The sequence below is a fragment of the Stegastes partitus genome, unplaced genomic scaffold, assembly GCF_000690725.1.
Source record: "Stegastes partitus isolate 25-593 unplaced genomic scaffold, Stegastes_partitus-1.0.2 Scaffold1318, whole genome shotgun sequence".
In the NCBI taxonomy this organism is placed as follows: Eukaryota; Metazoa; Chordata; class Actinopteri; family Pomacentridae; genus Stegastes; species Stegastes partitus.
The window spans coordinates 1-17,118 of NW_007579049.1; the positions used below are offsets into that span (position 1 = coordinate 1).

General features: G+C 41.9%; 1 protein-coding gene across 1 annotated transcript; it reads right to left on the minus strand.

The window, feature by feature from the left end:
- Positions 1–5,057: 5,057 nt before the first annotated feature.
- On the minus strand, positions 5,058–14,956 carry mmp23bb (matrix metallopeptidase 23bb). The gene is made up of 8 exons (XM_008298441.1): positions 14,594–14,956; positions 9,779–9,885; positions 8,011–8,150; positions 7,483–7,650; positions 7,229–7,393; positions 6,297–6,407; positions 6,013–6,139; positions 5,058–5,805 (listed from the first exon to the last, which is right to left on the minus strand). The coding sequence occupies exons 1-8, from the start codon at positions 14,672–14,674 to the stop codon at positions 5,613–5,615; spliced, it is 1,092 nt and encodes a 363-aa protein (XP_008296663.1). The 5' UTR covers positions 14,675–14,956; the 3' UTR covers positions 5,058–5,612.
- Positions 14,957–17,118: the final 2,162 nt, after the last annotated feature.

Consider the following 17,118-nt stretch of genomic DNA (forward strand, 5'->3'; position numbering starts at 1 on the left):
CTGACTATGAACTTGTTGACCTGGACTGGGGACTTCTGGATTCAGACATTAACCTGCAAGTTAAGGTCACCTCGACTGTGAACTTGTTGATGACTGTAGACTTGCTGGTCCAGACTTGGGACTTGTTGGTCCTGGCTATGAACTTGTTGACACTGACCAAAGACCCCCGCCTCCATTAAAACCAGCTTTCTGTGGTGTTCCAGTTGTTTCTCCAGCAGGTGGTGCTGTTCATATGATCGCAGGTCGGTAGTTGAATTCTGTTTCTGTGAAATCTGCTGGTTTCCTGTGAAAGTCGATGTCTGTCCAGCAGGTGGTGCTGTTTACACAGAAACAGCTGGAGGACGGAGGTGATGCTGAACGTATCCCAGAATCCACCAGCGCCACGTCACACAGGTGAGTTAACACACCTGTAAACTACAACGAACACAAGAGACGACGTCATCCAAACATTTAAGGACAGAATGATTATTGATCAGGCCTCGTTAATGGTAATTAGTAACCAGTACAAAAGTATTAGTATGGATAAAAATTAAATGTTTTAAATTATTTTGAGTGTTTTATTTGAATTTCGCATTATGTTTTGTAATTAATTAATTATATTTTGTCAATTAATTTATTTCAAAACCAGCTCATGTATCTAAGTTTTTATATGTGTAATTTCTTATATTATTATTAGTATATATACATTTTTTTAATTGATTTTTTTTGTATTTTACATTCTTGTGTTATCTTAAAAATATACATAATTTGTTATTTTTTTTAGTTTATGTTAGTGTTACATTTATTTACAAAACTTTATGTATATTTAAGTATTGTTTTTTTTTTGGCATTATTAGTAATTAGGGCACAAACTGTAAAAAAAAGAGACAAATAATTTTTAAAAAATTCTCTAAAAAATTCTCTCTTTTATTATTCTGCCGTTTAGCAAATATAAATAATTTTGGTCATCCTAACTGACCTGAAACAGGAAAAGTTTAGTCTGATTAAATGTCAGATAGTGAGAAAAAAAGGTTATATGTCTTTTTATATGTAAGTAAACTTGTGTTTTCACAAGTTAAAATGGATTCAAATTTAAATTATTTTTTTCCAGTCTGTCCACACAGTGCACACAATAATCTGGTTTATTCAACCAAAACAACGAGTACAATTTTTTAAGAACTCCAGAACAAAACATAATGAAGCACTTATTGACGTATTTATTGGTGTTTCGTGTCGACGTCTGTCTCTGAGTGTCACGTGTTCTATAAAAAAACAAGAAAACAAGAACACAGACAGACTCTCTCTCATGAAAGAGCTTCAACAACAGAACATATTTTTTGCGGTAAATAAAAAGGCCGGTTGTTCCTTAACTGTAAAGAAAACATCTCAGGGGCAGAGATGTGGGGCTTTCTGCAGCCGTGGCCTGTTTGCATGTGTTTTTCCAGGGAGGCGTGATGTTGACGTGTGGACGCTTTGACCCACATCAGCCAGACAGAAACAGCAGATGTGGGTCACACAGGGTTAAAACCAGACGCTCTTTGTTCGCCGCCTTTTGTTTCCTTCACAGACATCAGCGGTTTTCTGGATCACGTCTGGAAACCAACAACAACAAGCTTCCCCTCACATATTCCAGTTTAAGGTTGTTTCCACGCTTCAGCTGCAGGTTTAGTCCAAAAGCAGCTTTTACACTCATATCCAAATATCAGCTTTAGCGATGTTAATTCTGGCTCTAACCAGATATTTTTAGAGGAAACAAATGAAACCAGGTTGAATCAGACGACAGGAATCAGGTTTTTATTTGCCATGAAACAAAAAGACGGAAGCAGATGAAGAGAAACAAACTAAATGTTTACACATGAAAACAATAAAAGTCAGATTTCACCACGTTTTCTTCTTCACGGTCGGAGCTCGAGTCTCCTGCCGTGTGGACGCCGGCGTCTTCGGTCTGTTTCCATGTAAACAAGAGTCTCGTTAAGCCAAACTCAAGCCTGTATCATAAACACGCAGCTCTCTACTTATTAGCAGCTTCTCCGCTAAGTTTCAGAGCAGCTGTTGTTTCTTCCCAAACCATGAGTGCTTCAGGAGGAGACGTCCGGACTTCTTTTTGGTTTTTGAAGACGTTTCACCATCATCCTAGAAACCACAAGACTCACTGCTTGTTAATGACTCACATGGCTTAAGGTGTGAACAAAGGTAAAACTACCAGGGGAGGGATGGCTCAAGGTTTTACTTGTGGTAAAACTGCCCTGGGAAGGATCACTCAGTATGTTACTGTTTTTAAACTGCCTAGGAAGGGATGACTCATGGTGTCAATGGTGGTGAACCTACTTGGAAAGGATTGACTCCAATTGCCAGTAATACTGAAACTACCTTGGGATGAATGGCTCAAGGTGTTAGTAATGTTGAAACTGCCTGGGGATGGATGTGCCAAGATCTTACTAGCAGTAAAACTGTCTGGTAAGGGATGACTCAGAGTTGTACTGGTGGTAAAACTTCCCTGGGGGAGGTGACTCAAGGTGTCAATGGTGGTGAAACTACGTGAAAAGGATTGACTCCAAGTGTCAGTAATATTGAAACTACCTTGAGAGGAATGGTTCAATGTGGTAAAACTGCCCTGTGAGAGGTGACTCAGTAGGTTACTGGTGGTGAACCTGAGGTGTGAATGGTGGTGAAGCTGTCTCTAGATGGATCAATCAAAGTGTCCGTGGTGGAAACCTGCCTTAGGAATGATGATTCAAGGTGGGAATGGTGGTAAAACTGCAATGGGAAGGAAGAATCAAGGTGGTAGTTATGGGGAAAGTGCTTGAGAGGGATCTCAGGACTGTGTTATAAGTAGACTCCCTCCTCTGTCCAGAGATGTCTATTCCCACCTAATATGCACAAGACTGATATGGCCTTGAGGAGCAAATGGTGGTGAAACTACCTGAGGAGGGATGACTCGAGGTTTTAAAGGTGGGAAACTGCTTAGGTAGGGATGATTTAAGGCAAGAATGGTGGTGAAACTGCGTGGGCAGGGATGACTAAAGGTGTAAGTTATCGGGAAACTTCGTAGGGAGAGATCTTACAGAGGACGGCATTATAATAAGTACCTGGTAAGTGGTGTCATAGACCCCCTCCTCTGTTTAGAGATGGATGTTCCAGTTGAACATTTAAGGTGATAAAGGTGGTGGAAGTGCAAAGGAGGGATGACTCAAGGTGTGCGTTATGGTGAAACTGTCAGGGGAGGGATGACTCCAAACCCACCAGTTAGAACTGGAGAACCATTTTCCATCAAGGTGAAATTAAAAGTTTTCAAAAACCAATAAGTCCATTTGTCTTCCTCTGAAGCACTTGGGATTATTGTGACGTGGATGACTGAGAATCTCCACAGTCATGTCTTCCTAAACCAAAAGTTTTGCCCTCTTACTAACTCCAATGGATGGAAAAGCATCGATTCACATTTTCTTTTGCAGATTTTTCTGAAATCCTGTTGAACTAACCATGTATACCTCTGCTATGTTCTGTCACAGTGAAGTCAAAACATGTGTTCAACGGATACACGGCGGTAAACAAGAAGAGACTGACTCGTGTCACAAGAAGATGAAGCTGAAATCTCGTTGTGTTCAGATGTCCGGCACCGAGATCTGTTCTCAATCTGTTATTGGCTCAAATGTAACAGGAGACCCGAAAACCGCTCACACAAGCTCCTGTGGTTTGAGGTTCATGGAGTTTGTCTGCCGGATCCTCGAAACATGAAGAGCATCAAAATACTGATCCACAGATTATTGTTTTCATCAGAGAAAACCACACATCCTTTTTAAGCTACACCCAAGAAAAAAGAAAGAAAGACAGAGAAAAATCTAAATGTGTCTAAAAAAAACCCATCAGGTTAACTCAAGAAGAGGGAAATACAACAAACAGCACATTGATAAATACCTTCTACGTCAAATGACTTTAACTGCAGCACCTCTCAGTAACTGCGTTATCACTAAGTTGAACGGTAAAGTTATTTATCTTTCAAACTGAAAACTAATAATTTAGGAAAGTATATTGAAAATGTAGGTCCAAAAGTAAAAACAGAACCTAAACCGAGTCCACCTGTGATTTCCAATCAGTCTAACTGCATGAACGTTGTTAAAATATCGGCTGTGAACAAAAGAAGTTTCTCAGTTTCTCAGAGGACAAGAAAAAAAAACTCACTTGCTCTTCGGTACAAAACTGCAGGTACAAAACTTTGCTAAGGAACATGAACGGAGTACAATCTTTGGTCAGATGAGACTGAGATAAATGTGTTCAGCTCAGATGAAGTTCACCGTGTTTGGTGTGAACTTGACCAGGACCACCACAGTGATGTCCTGACAGTGAAGCACGGAGGTGGCAGCATCATGATACGGGGCTGCATGAGAGCAAAGCTGCTGGGGAGACGACATTTATAGATGCACCATGAATGTCTGTGGATAAACCAAATATACAGGCTACTATTCAACTTAGAAGTAATCTGATTACTGCAAGGTGATACAATTAAGAACCATTTTCACAGGGGTGTACTCATTTCTGTTGTGTCCTATAGGAATAATAATTTACATCACATGATCTGCAGTACCACTTATGGCCACTACTCAACAATGGGCTCCTCACTACAGTGGACATTAGTCAAAGCTAAATGTTGCTGGGAATCAAAACAGGTGAAGGTCAAAGGGGACAGGAGGAGTGACATTACTCTCTCTGGTAATTAATCTACTGTAATTAAAGTAAGCGGGCTACAGTTAACCAGTTAAAGTTAGCAAGCTAAAGTTAGCCAGTTAAAGTGAGCGAGCCAAAGTTAGATACCTAAACTTTGCCAGCTAAAGTTAGTGAGCTAATATTAGCCCACTACATTTAGCCAGCTAAAGATAGGCAACTGAAGTTGGCCAGTTCAAGCTAGCCTGTAAAAGTTAGCTAAACAAAGTTAGTCAGCTAGCGTTAGCAAACTACGTCCAGTACGCCCAAGTTACCCAGCTAGTGTTAGTTAGTGTTGGAAAGCTAAAGTTGATGAACAAAAGTCAGCAAGCGTCAGTTATTAAAGTTACCCAGCTAATGTTAGTTAGAGCTAAAGTTGATGAACAAAAGTCAGCAAGCGTCAGTTCTTAAAGTTAGCCAGGTAAAGTTAGCGAGCCAAAGTTAGCCAGCTAAAGCAAACCAAAGGTAGCCAGCTAAATTTAGTGGTCATGGCTGTCATAACAATTGTTGTTTGTGCAGGCTACAACATCAAAAGTGTGTAGGTCTGCATCTGTAGAGCGTAAACACATGTTTATAGATTTGATGTATGTAGGTTTTTTTGGCCACAGTAACAGGAGTTAGAGGTGTAAACTTGAACCACCAGGACACAGCAACAGCTCAGGTGGAACAAAAAGGAAACAATAAACGATATTTTACAGGATTATAAGTTTGTGATGTGACGCCCTGCTGGGACCACAGAGCTACCACAGTCTGCTCTGTAATGAAGCTGTTTCACAAGTCTGTGAACGAACATCACAAAACCTGGAAAAAGGTCCAAACGTGTTGCTGGCGCCGCCTGAACCATGTGACCTCCTGCTAATCCACAGATCTGACTGTTCCACAAACCTTCCTGTCATCACCTCATTGGCTGTTTGTCCGTCTCCCTGCAGACGTCCTCAGCTGTTGGACGGTGATTCTGGTTTCAGCCGGATCGCCCAGGAGTTGGCGGACACGATGTCGCCACGGCGATGAATCCGACAGGTGTAAACACCCTCGTTGAACTCGTTGGCGACGATGCGGAGGTCTCGGTCCTTCATGACGATGTAGCCGGGGATGGAGGTGAGGATCTGCTCGCCGTCTTTGTACCAGCTGATCAGAAGATGAGAGGATGGATGCTGCCTTACATGTTTGGTCTTAAACACCCAGTAGGTTGAATTTAAGTCAACAAGTAACCAACAAAACTTCACGTTTACTGGTGAGACTGTAGAAGAGATAAATGCTGCTGGAATCGTCACTGCAGTGACCAGCTTCAGACAGAACCTTTAAATAATGAATAGTGAGTATTGATTGGCTGACCTGACTTTCGGAGGTGAGCGAGGGTTTTTGGTTCCACAGCGGAAACCCACAACCTTCCCCCGGGGAACCATCTTGATCTTCACGTTGGCCGGAGGTGACGTCGGTGTGGCCACGGGATCCATGGGCTCTGTGGTGGGAAACAGATGCAGACATTACATGAGATGGAGTCAAGTTTCTGTTAGAGGTTGAAGACTCAACAGCTTCCACCAGGAGTCGACGTCCTGATGGTGGACAAGTCTCAGGGGCAAGAGATCAGATGTCAGGGGTCAGAGGTCAGGTCTCACCATAGCAGAGGTCGCAGCGCTGAGGACAGTTCTTCTTCATGAAGGTCCTTCTCCGCTCACAGAAACCGAGTCGAGCCCACGGATCACAGACCCTCTTCTTATCCAAACAACCTGCAGAGAAGCAGCAGCCTGAAGTACAAGTACCGCATTCAGCCTCAGACTGACGTATACACTTGTGAACAGAAGTTCACATCCACTTGTAAGGACCATGTATATCATGGTGGTCTTGAGTTTCCAATGTTTCTTGTAACTCCTTGTGTTCCTTTTCCACTTCACTATTCACTTTATATTTACATACAATTGCTGGCACAGTTGATTCTGGGATCTGAAGCATTTTTGAAATGGCTCCAAGTGACTTTCTGACTTGTTCAAGTCAGTGATTTGCTTTTCCAGAGCTTTGCTGAGCTCCTCAGACTTTCCCACTGGAGTGTTTGTAGCTGAGTCTGACGAGTGAATTAAATGAGTCGTTTTGAAATTAACTCAGAGGAGTCAGTAGCTGTCGTCGACTGCAATCATGGGAGGTTAAGAGGTCACGCCATGAAGAAAATCTGATGAACGCAACTTTCGCCAATCACCAAAACAGATAACTTAAGTTGCTGTGTGTATATTTTTGACCCAGTCGATGTTGTCATTAAAACCAAAACACAGACCTACTTTTTTGAGACAAAGATACGTGTTTCAATTATTCCATCATCGAAAATTAAAAGTTATTGGAGGATCCATCACTGGGAACTTAAGACTGCCATAATGTGCATGACAAGTGTGTATTTTTTGGTCAACACTGTAGGTATTGCTTCACATTCAGAGGTACAAGTACTGCATTCCCCCTCAGACTGAAGTACTGCATTCTTCATGTCACTTGGTCAGGTGCCCTGAAATGACTGAAGCTGTGAATTCTCTAAATAAAACTGGACTGGATTGAAAGCTGTTACCGTAGAGCCTCTGGATGCCCCAGACGTCGTCCTGGGCGATGTTCCTCTGTCCAGTGTAGGTGGCGTTGGGATGCATCAGAGCCTGAGGGTCTCTGGAGTGCCACAGACCCAGAGCGTGACCGATCTCATGAGCTGCCACCTGGACCAGGTCGTTCAGCCAGACCCCTGCAGAAGCAAACCCACCGAGTCAACCCACAGGAGGTCGGACATCCTGACACCATGACTTCAGGTTGCAGTGCTCCTGCTACAGTTACCTTGCTTCCAGCTGAACCTGGACTTGCCGAGGATCCAGAACTCGTGGTTGTCGAAGTGGATTTCCCCTCGCGGCGGCAGGAAGGCGTGAGCCAGCTCGCCGTTCAGCCCGTCGAAGCACGGGTGGAGAGGAGACCACCAGCAGTCGGTGTGGTTGAAGGTGTAGAAACCTAACGCACCAGGACATCACACTCACTAACATTCATTTCAACATAAAAGAAACAACTCTGGAATGTTTTTAGTCAAGCAGTCCAAACGGAAAGGTTTTTAAAAAAGCCCAAAGTGGACAAGAAATCATAAAATCTTAGTGCCCACTTTTAATAAACGTATATAGGGACGTATTTTTGGTCGAATGAGACAAAGTTAAATTTGTGCATATTTTAGGAAAAGATAAAGATCCTTTACGTGCATGTTTAAAATAATAGACAGGGTTGAAAATGGGCAATTTTCTCCTTTCCAAAAGTTCATTATCAAGGTTTTCAAATGTCCATTTTGACTTTCTTGTTTTTTTTTTTATATTTCTTTGGTACCGATGGTGATGTCGGCCGTGGCGTTGGCATCCATAACCTCGGCGAAGGTCAGCGGCGACACGTCGCTCCACTTGGTGAAGGCGATGCTGATGGCCTTCCTGGTGTCCTCCACGTTCAGAGTGTTGGGGAACTTGGTGATCCTGAGATGGATAAAGATAAACAGACATTGGTAAATGGACTCTGATTGAAGGGTTTTGTTGCCCCGAGTGAAGCCTGCAAGGCTGCGTGAGGCTCCGCCCCCTCTACAGTCAGATGTCAGGTGTCTGATTGGTAAAGCTTGAAGATTTGTGCTGCTCACTCGGGGAGGAGGATCAGCCTGGAAGACGTGAATCAGGGTAAAGAAACTGTGTTAAAGGCGGACCGGCCAATCAGAGAACATTCAATGGGCACAATTGAGCTCAATCAGTAGAATTCAGCAGCATAATCTGAGCAGTGAAGCTGAATTTACATTAAAACATAAAGAGATGAAACCGGCTGAACAGAGTCCTCAGCAGGTGTTCAGCACAAGAGGCAAATATAAAAACACTGTGTTCAGACGCGTCATGTTGCAGATCCAACCTTTTAATTATTTGAAATAAAATGTTTTAGTATTGAATTCATGTTGTGTTGCAGAAGTAATCAGCTGTAGGGACGGAGCTGACATTGATTTTTCGACTGAAAGACAATCAGTCAGCAGCTATTCTCATTCAGGCAATACTGTGTGAGAGTTTGTGAGTCTTACATGATATTAAATCAACTTTTTTGGGCTTCAGCTGTTGGTTGGACCAGTCAGAATGTTTCTCTGATGTTTTTATCTGCAGATTCAAGAAAGACCTTGTAGTAACTAAAGTTACGCAGTCTGCAGAAATAATATTTTGCAGGACAGCGTTGTAATTCCCAATGTGGCCTATTGGGGGCAATGTTCTCTTCCTATTCCAATGCTCAAACTCAGACACAAAGACATAGAAGTTTGTCTATTTCATGTATTGTGACAGTAACATGATGGTTACAGGTGTATCGCTCTTCTCTGGGTCATTATGTGTTACATGGTGGTGTACCACAAGGCTTTGTATTAGGACCTCTGTTTTTTTTCTTTCTTTTTTAATAAACTGTACATGCGTTCTATATGGGGACATCCCACACGAATTAAGGTAAATGTCAGTTCATATGCAGATGAGACTCTGATTTATGTCTCTTGATTAGTAACTCAAACGTGAAGCTTCCTTGACCCGGTCACTGACATTCAATTCAATTCAACATGCTGGTTTAAAAGAAATAAAAGAAACACATGATGGCGCTGCAGCTGGTAACAGATTTAGTTCAGAGCAGCATTTTCTGTGATATTAAAGGGTTTGGATGCAGATGACAGAGTTGGTGTTTTTTTTGCTAATTTGAAAGCAGAACCAGAGCATGAAGATGACAAAATAGATCCAGTTAGCATCCTCAGGAATTTCAGACTTATGTTGAATCTCATGTGCGCCCTCAACCGCCTCAACCTGTGAATCTGTCCTGGAAAACACACAATTTGCAGCTTGTGAATCCAGAAGATCTCACAAACTCTCCTGGAGAACCTTCAGCTGCAGAGATGGAAAGAGGAACCAAGACTTTTCCAAAGCTGTTGGAGGTTCTCGAGGTCTTTGTGCAAAAATAAACTTCAAAATGACAGAACTCTGGTGTCTGGTGGCGCTTTATATAAAAACTTTTTATCATTTCTGGCAGACAAGCGACCGAATTACAAGGTTTTTGCACTTTTTCTCTCTGGTCACATGACCTGATGTTGTCCTCCTACCTGTACGTGATGTTGTGATGCATCCACTTGTGTCCCAGAGGGTTGATGGCGTAGCGTTTGTGTCTAATTCCTCCGCGAGCGAACGTCTCTCTGCTGCTGCCAGACGTCTGAAAAACACCAGACATGTGGGACGGTGAACCAATCATCTGCCTCAGAGCTGCAGTTCCTCTGATGTCCACCAGGGGCTGCTGCTGTCATTAGCTCTCGCTGCATTGATGCGAATGGGGGAAACAACAACTTCTGTCAGAGTTTACGCAGCTTAAGATGACAGACTGTATATAAAAGATGAAACCATGAGTGGTTTGTGGGCTCCTCTTTTGAAGCCTCAGATTTGGAATTCTGCAAAAAATCATCTTGCAACCAAACATTTTGAGTAAGAGATGGATCTGACTCCGAACTTGAGGAAACTACAAAGATGATGAATGATAACGAGGTGCAGTCAGATCATTCTATAACACACTGGGTAGAAAGGTCTGACTGCACCTTATTTTAGAACATTTGGTGACGTGTCGAGTGTTTCGTCTACACAGCTCTGACTGAGATCATAAACTTATTCGGCAAATGTTTACTTCAATAACATCAAGTCTGACTCGTCGGATGTAGATTGCTGTTATCAGCCCTCCGTTGGCCACATTCCACCAAACTAATACCCCCATCAATGTTTTGACTTCACACCATGTCTGTGAAGATTCTCAGCCATCCAGGTCACGGTTATTCTCGTGGCTTGATCGTAGCAACTGGACTTGCTTGAGCTGAAAAATGGCTCCTTCAGGATATCTGGAACTCCCAACTAGTCAGTCAGACCTGATGAAGCTTCTTGGATGAGAGATGGAACGTCTTCAAGGAACTCAAGCAAGTCCAGCTGCTACGATTAGTCCACGAGAATGGCTACACACCATGGCTGCAGCTTGTTCTTAGCTCCGCCCTAAACAAACAGCAGAATGATAACGAGGTGCAGTCAGATCAGTCTACACAGCGTTGTGTCATCTACTGTGTACGGCTGAGTGTTTTCCTCACAATGGTAGAATGACAAATTCTGTTCTGGAGGCCATTGGTCAGCTGTTGAGTGTTTCAGTCGTACTGGAGGATGATAACGAGGTGCAGCTGAGGAGAACGGTCTGACTGCACCTTACCACCGCTCTGCCCTGTGAGCCTATCGAGTGTTTTTATCCCGACAGCAGAATATTAATAATAAAGTTCAGTCAGACTGTTCTACACAGTCAACACTAGAGAACAGTCCAGTAATGCCAGACGACTTTCTCATAGAGTCTGACTTGTTTTTCCAGCCAGAGGTGTCGCCCCCTGCTGGCGGCAGCTTTGAGGCTTCACGTTCAGACTCCACGTCCATCTTCTCTGTCTTTTTGTTTGAATCTGCAGCTCCAGCACAGCGGAGACGTTTCTTCTCACGAGGAGAGTCTCGGGTGGATTTGTGGACAGATGTGGCGGCGAGGCTGATTCCATACAGATGTGAAACCCTTCGTTCTTTCTCTCGCTGCTCTTTCATGTCCTCTGGTTCCTCCCCCCTCCTCACATATCTGTCACCCACATGTGAACTCGGTGGTGAACCTCCTCGGTTCCTCCACGTCCGACCGCCGACCGCAACACGTTTCAGCCGCAGACTCGCAAACCTTCGACCCGACGCTCAAAGTCCAGCAGATTGGATTATTACAACCTTCTCTGATAACAGCTATTAACCCCTCGGTGCAGCAGCAGCGCCCCCTGCTGCCTGTTACGCTGTAAACACCCGAACTCACATCTGTACTCACAGCTGTCGGACTTATTAGCGGCTTAAAAGTTCCCAATATGTGAAACCAGACGTTCATAAAAGCTGCTGTTGATTTCTAAATAATAAAAGTGTCCAAGACTTATTTCAGCTTTAACAAGAGGAATTTAAATGAAATCGGCTGCAGCAGAGACATACAATGAATTTAATGACGATTTATTGTAAAGAAGTGACAGAAGTGGAGTCACAGTTAAACATGGACGGTTTTAGGATTTCTTTTTCAATTAAATGATAAGAAAAGGAAATAATACACAACCTCCTGCTGAAGTTTTTAAATGCATCAGCCGGTTTGTTGCTCGTTTGTCTGGAAGGATTTCTGATGATTTGCTCAAAGTGACGGTTAACGTTTAAAGTCAGTGAAGCCGCCCCAAAGAGAAACAAACCAGTGAAAAGCAGGCAGACGCTGAAGGATGAACACAAAAAGACACAACACAACAAATAGAAGATGCAAAATTACCAGAAAATATCACAACACATGTCCAAAGACACAAAGTGTTGAAAAGCGGCTGCAAAGAGACTCAAAACGACCACAAAGCGACACAAAATAATGAAAAAAAGACACAAAATGAGTTAAAAAACAACAACAAAGAGACACAACACAACCACAGCGGACCTCTACAAGATGCAAAGACTCAAAACAAAGAAGAAAAACAAAAGATGCACAACCACAAGGAGACTGGCCGTGAAAAAAAGTGTGATAAAGCCACCGCAAAGAGACAAAAAAACACAACGATGAGACGCAAAATGACCACAAAATATCACAACACATGTCCAAAGACACAAAGTGTTAAAAAGCGGCTGCAAAGAGACTCAAAACGACCACAAAGCGACACAAAGTGATGAAAACGAGACACAAAACGACGACTATAAGATGCAAAATGTGTCACAACACAACTCTGGAGATTCAAAATGTGGGAAAGCAACTGCAAAGACTCAAAACAACCAGAAAGAGAACAAAACAGCTACAAAACAAGATCTACTACAACCACAAAGAGGCAAACCAATAAAAAATACACACTAAAGATGCACAAAATGACAACTGCAAGATTCAAAACAACCACGAGAAGCTGGAAGCAACAACAAAAAGACACGAAAGGCCTCAAAATAAGCACAAAGAGACACAAACTAATGACAAAGACACACAAAAAGACGACTATAAGATGCAAAATGACCACAAAAAGATGAACGTGATTGTAAAGAGACACAAAATGAATAAAAAAAAACAACAACAAAGAGACACAAAAGGCTTCAAAGAAGCTCAATCTGCAGATTCTCCTACTTTAACAGCTGCAGATACTTTCAGACGTACACAATAAAAAAACTCTAAAAGTCTCAGTTGAAGCGTTCAGACAGTTTTCTGCTCACGTGGCTTCAATCTAAATGACTGAAAAATGATCCAATATTCTCCGGAGAGCCTGCAGCAGGGGCTGATGGGTAATCAGTCTGCAGCCGGACGGCGAAGACGACAATAATCCAGACGTTCCTGCTCATTCAGACACACAACACAGCTGCAAACATGGCAGCTCAAGTCTGCTGCAGGGGCCCAGGACGGAGCCGAGGGGCCCGAAGTATCGCAACAACACGAGATATAGTCAAGACTGTTCATCACATTAGTGCAGCTTTGTGTTTTTATTGGACCACAGCTGCTGCCATCCATCAGCGTTACAGCCGACACACTCTTTATTGTTTCATATCTGAGCTGCAATAAGACGCAGCTGAACTCTGAAGACGTCCCAAATACATCAAACACACTCAGATCATCATCCGATCATCACATCTGAGCTCAGAAACACAAAGATTTTAGATTTTGCTTTAAAAAATGACACTTTTCAGGTAATCTGAGTGACGTTTTCCTGCTTCATTATTGGTTGTATTTGACTATCTGCTGATTAAAAGTGATTCATTTACTGTTTTCTCCTCTTCGGCTGTTTAATCTCATTAATCTGCTGTTTGTGTCTCAGTCTGACCTCATTTAAGTCATTTTCTAAAACAATTCTCATATTTTAAAGATTTTTTTATTATTACTTTGCAATATTTTACGTTAATAAAATAATAATAATATTTAGGATTTTTTTTACTTTTTCCCCAAAGCATTTTATTCTCCATTGACCAATATTTTTTTTTTTTACATTTTTAGATAATTAGACAAGTTTGTGACATAAAAAAAAAAAAAAACGTTTTATTTTGTTTGATACTTTTTAGAGTTTGTGACATTTTATTTCATATTTTAATATTTGTACATATTATTCTTAATAGCATTTTAAAATAATATGTAGTTTTATGTTCAGAAACATTTTTGGAAGATTTTATTAAAATAGTTTTAATATTTATTGCATTTTTTAAAAAATCTTATTTTACCTGCAGTTGAACTGATACTGAGCAGTATTGTTCTAAACATGTTTTTAAGGATTTTTATTAACACTTTTTGAGGAATTTTTTTTTTTTTTTTGGTTTAATGTCTTAATATTTTTCTCCATTTAGTAAAAATATTTACTTTTTTTCTCCGGTCAGACCTTTTTTGGGCATTTTTAAAAATATTTTTTTTTAATGCTTAATATTTTTTCAGACATTTTTGTTTTAATTAATTAGTTTTAATTTAATTAATTATTTTTAATTAATTAAAATAATGTTTGGTTTCATGTTTAGTAACATTTTTGAAATATTCTTGGAAGTGCTTCATTTTTGTTGTAATATTTATAATTATATATATTTTTAATCAAAGCTTATTTTATATTAGGTGATATTTTTCTTACATCTGATATTATTGAGGATTTTTATTAATACTTTACTTTTTTAAAAATTTATTTCAAATACTTTTCTAGAATTATAGTTTTTCTTTTTTCTTTTTTTTATTCTCTGTTTGTTAATATTTCTGATTTCATCAACTTTCTTTGTTCTCACTGAAACTCAAAGCTTCACTTTGCTGAACAGAAAATGTGCCTCAGATGAAACCAAAGTTGTGACGGAACCAGTTCGGTCTGTGTTCGTGTTTAATGAGGCGGGTTCTGTTCTCAGAGGTTCGGTTCACTGACCTGCGGCCTCTCAGCGGCTCCGCTCCTCTTCATCACCATCATCATCATCAGCAGCAGCAGCAGCAGCAGCTGGAGGTCCATGATGAGATCAGAACCGAACCATGACCCGCTGCCAATCAATCAATCAACCAATCAATCAATCACTGGTCCGGTTCCTCTGTTTCATCCCGCTGGAGGATCCAGAGTCACGCAGCTGCTTCTGATCTCCTCCGAACCTTCTGGACCTGAAAACCCGCCGCGTCCGGATAAAACACAGGAAAAGATCCGAGCCAGATCAGAGCCGAACCGGCCCGGTGGTCCCGGTGGTGCTCCGTCCCGTCAGTGCAGCTCCGCTTGACCCGGTGGATCCGCGGCTCCGGTCGGGAACAAACTGAGGGAAGTTCCCGGACAGTGCGCTCGCTGCGGCGGCGGGTTGGTCCGGAGGGGCGGGGTCAGGTGAGTGTGAGCGGTGTCCGTTTACACTGAGGGTGAGTGAGGAGCTTAACTCCTTCCCTCCTCAGAGCGCTTCGCTGTCACTGATCAGAACTCAGACAGGAAAGTTAGAATGGGCCGAACTTCTGTTTTCTGCTCTTTCTCCACGTTGGACCACCAGGAGAACAGACCCTGATCCGGGGCCCCTGGGGGCCTCCGGGTCCGGGGAGCAGGTAGGGCCACCCTGAGGTGTTTTCCCAGCAGCAGCAGTCCAGATGTGCAGCGTTTTGTCCAGAACATCTGTCCAAACAGCCGCAGCCTCTGCAGAGCATCAGCTTCCTGTCAGATTGTGCTGGAAAACAGAGACGCTGCAGACAACTGACCAAACAGCCCGAAAAACCCCCAAACACCCTGAAAACACACCTTCAGACGTCCTAAAATATCCAGAAATATCCTGAACAACACCTTTAAACAACCTGAAAACACTGACATATCCTAAAACACTTTGAAACATCATGAAAGATCCTGAAAAATATCCTGAAAGATCCTGACAAACACTGTGAAACATCCGTAAACACCCTGACAAATCCAGAAAAACACATTCAAATATCCTAAAATATCCCCAAAACACTTTTAAACAACCTGTGAACACTGAAATATCCGAAAACACTTTGAAACATCGTGAAGTATCCTGAAAAATGCACTGAAACAACCAGAACAACACCTTCAAATATTCTAAAATATCCAGAAATATCCAGAAAAACACATTTAAATATCCGTAAACACTTTCAAACAGTTTGAAAACACACAAAAAGACCCTAAAAACAGAAAAATCCTGAAATATCATCCTGAAATAACCTGAAAACAATGAAACATCCCAAAACATCATGAAGCAGAAATATTAAAATAGACAATCCTGATAACACAGAAGAAAAAAGAAACTTGAAAAGAAAGAAGAACCAAAAAAACCCTGAAAATACAAACCAAAAAACTGAAAACACGAAATAAAAATGTTGAAAAGACGCCAAAAAAAAAACATCTAATCGTGGAACAACTTTGGGTTTCTCTTCTGGGTCTCGAGTTGGTTTTTGTTTATTTTGAGTTTTTAGATGTTCAACATTTCCTAAAATCCGTTTTGTATCCTTAAGGAGTGAATGAACCTCCATCTGTTTGTGTTTGAACCTTTGATCTGAAATATAGAAAACCTACACAGAACTCATCACCTCACAATTTTACTTCCTTATTCTTCTTCTGCAAACAAGCGGTAGATACCTGTGGAGTTACTCCAGCTGGTTGGAGATCAGTTACCTCCCTGATACAAGGTCACAGTGATCAGAAGCTGGAAGTCCATTCTGCAAGAGGCCAGATGTTTTTAGGTGACGTCTCCAATACACCATTGGAGAGTTTAAAAATGATGCCAGAAATGAGTGTTTACAGGAGAACCATCACTCCAGGAATCCAGCAAATCAACCGTAAAGAGAACCAAGAAGCTCATCCATCCAACCATCCAACCATCTTAGCATCTTCTTCCTCTTCACCAAAGTCGGTCATGGCTAATGCTGATTGGCTATTTACCGTTTCATCTTCCTGAACTTCGACTTCCACTGAGGACTAATTCTAGATTTGGACTTTCTGAAATAGGAACACTCTCATCGCTGCAGCAGCTTTTAATGCGTCGACCTAAAGCTGAGACCTACAGCTGGAGGTCGGAATGTAAACAGAGTTTCAGTAGTTTGGTCAAAAGCAAAGACCCCCGACACAAAGACACTATCTCAGTTCAGATCATCTGCTAAACAGGAAGCTGTCCACGTCCATGCGTCAAGTTTCTTCAGCTAACCTGGACTCCATCTTGGTGGCAGCAGATAACTCCAGACGTCCCTCCAGCTGTGTTGAAGCACCTTAGTTGACTCCTTGTGACTCTACCCAGAGCTCCTCACCCGATCTCTGATGGATCTGTCGTTTTAACGCTTCCCATTCAATGCATTCTGGTAGCAATGCGATCCGAGAGACAAGGTGTCGCGATGCCCGCTCTTCTTTGGCATAAAGTTGAGGTCGAGGTTATCAAACTTCCACTTGGCGCTTCTTCAGACCTTGTTTCAAACTAACCGTTGTTG